The sequence below is a fragment of the Trypanosoma cruzi genome, genomic scaffold, assembly GCF_000209065.1.
Source record: "Trypanosoma cruzi strain CL Brener 1047053516505 genomic scaffold, whole genome shotgun sequence".
Taxonomy (NCBI): Eukaryota; Euglenozoa; class Kinetoplastea; order Trypanosomatida; family Trypanosomatidae; genus Trypanosoma; species Trypanosoma cruzi.
This window is the reverse complement of record NW_001849408.1, coordinates 29,435-35,260: the sequence shown is the minus strand read 5'-3', so window position 1 is coordinate 35,260 and position 5,826 is coordinate 29,435. Positions and strand designations below refer to the sequence as shown.

The following is a 5,826-nucleotide window of genomic DNA, read 5'->3' as shown; positions in this document are numbered from 1 at the left end:
GTGCTCACTGCCACGACTTCCTCAGGAGAAGAGGGCTCTGTAAACCAGTCGGCGTCAGGAACATCCTCCGAGGGAACTCAAAGTGTTCATGGCGCTTCTTCGTCTGATTTTAACCCAACAGTGGGTACAGGAGCTGGAGGTAAAACGCAGGAAGATGAACCACACAAAACTCCTGCGGGTAATGTCAACGCAGCAGATGCAAACGCTCCTACAACTATGGGCGAGGGACGAGAGGGACCCGCAGTGAATCTTGAGGCAAGCGCGCGCTCTGGTGGGAATGGGGAGACGGCGGGAGGAAAGAACGGGCAGGAAGAGAAGCAGATCCATCCACACGACGGGGAAGCCAATGCCACGGCACTCAGCAGCAGCCTCGGAAATGCGTCGCAGGGAAATAACAACGATGCTGGCACCATGCGTGAGAGCGGAATGGTGCTGCCGCTGCTGCTTCTGTTGGGACTGTGGGGGTTTGCGGCTCTGTGAGGAGTGACTGGCTGCCGCGTGGGACACTTGCGACCTCCCCTGCAAAGAATTACTTCCAAGAGCTAACTTTTTCCTTAAGATAATTTTCCTTTTTTGCTTTTTGTTTGTAATTCATCAAATTTTTTTTTTTTTTTACGTGCTTTTTTTTTTTTTGTAATGTTTTAGTTCTTATTAATTTTTAAATTCTTTAAAATTCTTTTCTGTTTTCTTTTTTTTTAATTACCGACTCCCCCATCTTTCTTTTTTGCTTTTGGGGGCAATCACTATGGGCGTTTTTTTTTCCACTCTTCCCTCTTTTAATTGTTTCTTGCTGCACTCTTCCTGTGAGGGGTGCCGTGTGTTTCTCGCCCAACTGCTCCACTCGCACACCCACCGACACGCTCATGACGACGGCCCTGTGCGCCTCGCCTGCTGCACGCATGAGGAGGGGCCGCGACGAACGGCGCGCTGAGGGAGCCGTGACGTGTGGGCGTACGACGAGGGCCTGTGGGGCGGAGCACACATTTCCTTCCCTCTTGTTTTGTTTTCTTTGCGGCGAGGGCGGGCAGACACCCGCAGCGACACACACACATCCCCACACCCTGCCGCCGTGTTTTTCTTTCATTTTTTATTTTTGTTTTCTTTTCGTTTTGTGTGTGCTGCCACCGTGCGTGATTGTTGAGTTTGGGGCCGTACCGCATGTATCGCTGCCATCCAGCTGTGCCTCTTGCTGTGCTGATGTGCCTCCCTGTGCTCCTCTTCTCTTCTGCTCCTCCATCACACATAAGTATTTACACAGTGCACTGCAGGAATGCTCTTTCTATTTTGCTGGAGGCCGGCTGACGCGGCTGCACGATGCCCGCCATGTGTGAAGGTGCTGCCTGCTCTTGGGGTCATTCTTTTCTCCTCTTTGGTTTTGCTCTGCCGGGTGCGGGCGTTGCTCGGTGTGTGCTGGCGCGTGACGGACGGTGCCACGATGGCCTCCTCTGGCGATAACAGTTGCTGTGCTCTCGACACACATCCACACATTTTTTATTGTCTTTCTGTGGGAGTGATTGCGGCAGGGCATTGCTGCGAGCGTGATGGGGACCACGACGGCGTCACCCCTCGAGAAGGTCCCACGCTTTGTTGTTTGTGGAGTGGCGAGGCGGTTTGCCTGCGGCTCAACTGACAGAACCGCACCGTCGTTTCATTGCGGTCACTCCGTCGGCATCACCCGCTGCGGTGGTGTCCGCAGGAGCCGCAGCCCCGATGAGGATGGCCTCGTAGTTATCTGGCAGCTCAGAACTTCCAGCCCTTCGCTCTTCAGGATTGCCCTCGCTGCTCGACTGGCGCAGCACCAGACTGACACCGCTTTTCTGCATGAGTGCAGGCACCAAAGCGCCCTAGCGACGCGGCGCGTTGGCTGCAGTGACTTCCACCAGGCCTGCAGTGGTCGTGCTGGTGGCGTGGCCCTCTTGGTGCGCCACACCTTGCTGTGCGAGTGCCTGCTGCTCGTGGCACCAACTGCCTGGAGACCACTGCCTTCCGCGTGCGCCCACCGGCCAGCCCCAGCATGTACGTGGTGAACCTCTGCAGCCTTTTTCTGGCAATCGCTCACGCTGCTCAGTTTGCGAGCACCATTTGTCGCCCTGGTCCTGCAGCGCCTATTGCGGGCTACCTGAATTCACACCATGAGCTGCGTGACGGTCGCTCACGTCAACGACGGCAGGAGAGGACCTCGCCGCCACCCCAAGCGGCATGGAGTGTGAGCTGTCCGACGACCCGGCACAGGCAACGCGGATTAGCGGCCGCATCGTCTCGTTTCCCGACGTGACTGCGCAACGCGTACTGCGTGTCTCCCACTTGACGTCCAGCCGCTGCATGGAGTCGGACCACCATCTGCCATTGTATACTGCAGGGACGGAGGACGGCATCCCGCGACCGGCAGGCATGCTGCCACGACGGAAACATGCCGTCGTTGTCCTGCGTAAAGCCGACTGGAATGCTTCCACCTCGGCGTGTGGAACGCCTCTGGCCACTGTGACCACATGGTTGGAGATGCGCAAATGCACCATTCCGCGCGGCAGCCGTGACAGCCACTGGTGAACCTGGACGGTCAGAGTGGAGCAGGCCGAGTGTGTTGCAGCGGCAGCATGGAACGCGCACACAGCCTCACCGGGAGGCAGGCTGCCTCCAGCTGAAGATGTCCGCAAACGGGAGGACCGCAATAATGCCCTCTGCCGTAGCTTCTCCATGCTGCTTGTGGTCCGTGCGAAAGAGCTTGGTGCCCTCTCGAGCCCAGGCCTGTGTTGCCGCGAGGCATGGAGGCACCACGTCCCTGCCCTCTGGGATCGGCCGTGCTGCGGTAATGTTGGGACCGCGTTTGTGCTCTGTCTTGGCAGCAGGAAAATTCGCTCGTCTGTCACACTGTCCGAGTCGCACGTGCTGTGATCTCCAGTGCTGTCTGCACACTTTGTGCTTGCGTGCTCCCTGGTGACTGGGATATGGATGGGTCCTTCACGCCGTATGCGCTTGAATTCACCATCCGCCACTGTTTGCCTTGCTTGACCCCTGGCCCCGGCGGCGCATTGAATGTGTTTCTGCGCCATCTTGCACTCGCTGCCCGCTGACCGCTCCTCGCACAGAACGATGATCAGCACCTCCCTCACTGACGGCAACCTGCGAATTTCCTGGGAAACGGGGACACCACTCCCTTCTGCAAACACGGGAAGGACACATGCCGCACGGAGAGAGTTGTTGGCCAATCCCGCTGCTCTCTGTCCTGCTAGGGGTGAGCGAAGGACTGGTTCACCGCCACCAGTCTGTATCCACGCCACGACGCGCGGTGACTGTACGGAGTTGTGTGGGCGATGGTGTCACTGACTTTATTGCGTCTGCGCGGCTTTGTTTCGGCGGCTGTACTGTGGTGGGGATTGTGTATGACCGGATGCCTCTGCGTGCCACTGTGTTTGGTTACTGTGGTTGCTTCCTTTTGTTCCTTTTCTGGCCGTGCAGTTAGAGATACTTTTGCTTTACCAGCACAACTATCGTTTCAAGGTGTTAGGGATTACTCGCAGTATTAGGTTTAGAATTAGTGGGATAACGACCTATCGGAATCGTGTATCTGGATTTACCATCTGTAGAAAGGGATTTGATAGACAGGAGGGATGGTTGACGGGGCGAGTGCGACACACCACGAGAGCCCTGCTGATACGTGTCTGGGTCGGTGGATGCGGTCTTCGGTGGGTGCGTGTCCGCGCAGCCGGCACCGTGTGCGGAGCAGGGCCATTGCGGCTGTGCGTGTGGCGCTTCTTTTGGTGTTGGCGCTGGTCGCGGCGGCGGCATGGATGCCCGCGGTGCATGCGGTGGTGTTGCGACTGCGGGGCGGTACGGTGGACAGAGCCATCACGGTTGGCCGCGCCGTGGACACGGTGCTGATGGACGGCGTTTCCATCACGAACGGCGTGGCTGTGGTGTTCGACGTTGCGGCGATGCTCCCCGGTGCGCTGCGCATCGAATTGAGGAACTGCGTGTGCGATGGCGGTGCGCAGCTCTACGTGCGGGGCTACAGCGGCGAGCCGGCGAGTGACCGGAGCCTGGAGGTGAGCGTGAGCGGGCTGTCTGGGAGCTACTGCTCGCTTGTGTTTGTGCACAACCTGCCGGCACACACGAACGTGACGGTCCGTGACTCGACGATTGTGACGCCGGGGCCGATGCGCTTCTCCCAGCTGAGCGGGCTGACGGACGCGGTGGCGTCGCCGCTTGTGCTGCACGCGACGTCGCTGTTGCAGACGCAGCTGCGTGTGAGCAACACTGTGCTGAGGTCGTCGCACGTGGGCGGGTCGGCGGTGTATGTTGGCGGCGGTGTGGACCTGCTGTCGAGCGCGGTGGTGCTTGACGGCGTGTCGCTGGAGGCGTCGGGCGGTCCGACCGCGTCCGCGATGCATGTGGCGTCCTCGTCGCGCCTCAGTCTGCGGAGCCACTCGGTGTTCTCCGTGACGAACGTGTCGGTTGTGAGCAGCAGCGGCGGCGGCATTGTGCTTGGCGAGCGCCTCGCGGTGTTTGATTCAGTGCTGCGCTTCGTGGGCGTCGAGGGGTCTGTTGAGTCGTCGCTGGTGCGCTGCGACGGTGGGACGGTCGGTGGCGGCGGGTGGCTGGAGCTGCACGACGTGTGGGCGGTGGGCGAGGCGTCGTCGGTGGCGTCGCTGTCGGGGGTGACGCTCAGCGGCGGCACCGTGTCGATTGCGCGCTGCGCTGCCGCCGGCGCGACGCTTGTCTCCGGGCTGACGATCACGAGCGGCGTCGTGTGGGTGCAGTGCAACCGTGCTGGCGGCCGGGTGCTGCAGAGCAGCGGCGAATACCGCCTGGCCGGCCTGCCCTCCGTGAGCGTGGTGCCGTGCGACGGCTGTGCGGCTGCGCTGGCGTGCTTTGATGCACTGACGGCGTCCTTCTCCGAGTGCGTGTGCAGCTGCCGTGCCGGCGGCGTGGGCGAGGCGTGCCTGCCGTTTGACGTGCCGCTTGCGAGGGCCGGCGGCGGTGGTTCGGAGGGCTGCGTGAGTGGCGTGACGCTGACGGAGTCCGTGACGATTGGCGGTGGGCGTGCGACGGCGTGCTTCGACTCGGTGGTGTTCAGCGGGCCGATCATTGTGACGGTGGAGGTGCGCTTGATGGACGCGTTCGCTGACGCGCTGAACGTGACGCTGCGCCACTGCGTGCTTGCGGGCGGTGCGCAGCTGCGGATTGGCGGCCTCAGCGAGAGCACGGCGCGCCTGATGCCCCACGCTTTCGTCAACATGACGAACGTGACGTCGCTGGAGGGCACGATCGTGCTGCATGGCGCGATGCCGCTGCACTCGAGAGTGCTGCTGGCGAACTCAAAGCTGCGCGCGACGGTTGGCGGGTCGCAGTACGTGCCGACGACTCGTGGCCACGAGGGATTTCGGTACGGCCCCGCGCTAGTCCTGGACGGCGTCCGGCTTCTGTCGACGCGGTTTGTCATGACGCGGTCGACGCTGGTGTGTGGCGGGGGTTCGTGCGCTGCGATCCTCGTGGAGCGTGGTCTCGGTGCGAGCCTGTCCAGCGTCTTCTACATGGACAACTGCGTTATTAGGTCGCGGACGCACGTGATGTACGCTCTTGCGTCGTACCTGCGTGTTGGCGGCGGCTCCGTGTTCTCCATACAGAACAGCTCGTGGATTGCGCCGAGCACCGAATACGGCAAAGGCGCGTGTGTGTTCAAGGATGTTGTTGTGGATGGCGGTAGCGTGCTGCAGATTGTGTCCAGCACGTTCCGTCTTGGCTTTGCCATGCTGATGGCAGCCACGCTGACTGTGACTGGCGGCAGCTGGCTGGTGCACCGCAACAACGGGTTCCGCACCGCCTACG

General features: G+C 60.8%; 2 protein-coding genes across 2 annotated transcripts, besides 2 other annotated features; both read left to right on the top strand.

The window, feature by feature from the left end:
* Tc00.1047053507861.24 (trans-sialidase, putative) lies at window positions 1–480 on the top strand (the record flags this gene model as incomplete). Its single annotated transcript, XM_799295.1, has 1 exon — window positions 1–480. A coding segment is annotated over one exon (480 nt), but the record flags the coding sequence as incomplete, so codon positions are not given.
* Window positions 1–5,826: a sequence feature (areas not merged during assembly with more than two copies in the genome that could not be assigned to a particular haplotype).
* Window positions 564–697: a sequence feature (A-rich).
* On the top strand, window positions 3,609–5,826 carry Tc00.1047053507861.14 (dispersed gene family protein 1 (DGF-1), putative; the record flags this gene model as incomplete). The annotated part of the gene is made up of 1 exon (XM_799294.1): window positions 3,609–5,826. A coding segment is annotated over one exon (2,218 nt), but the record flags the coding sequence as incomplete, so codon positions are not given.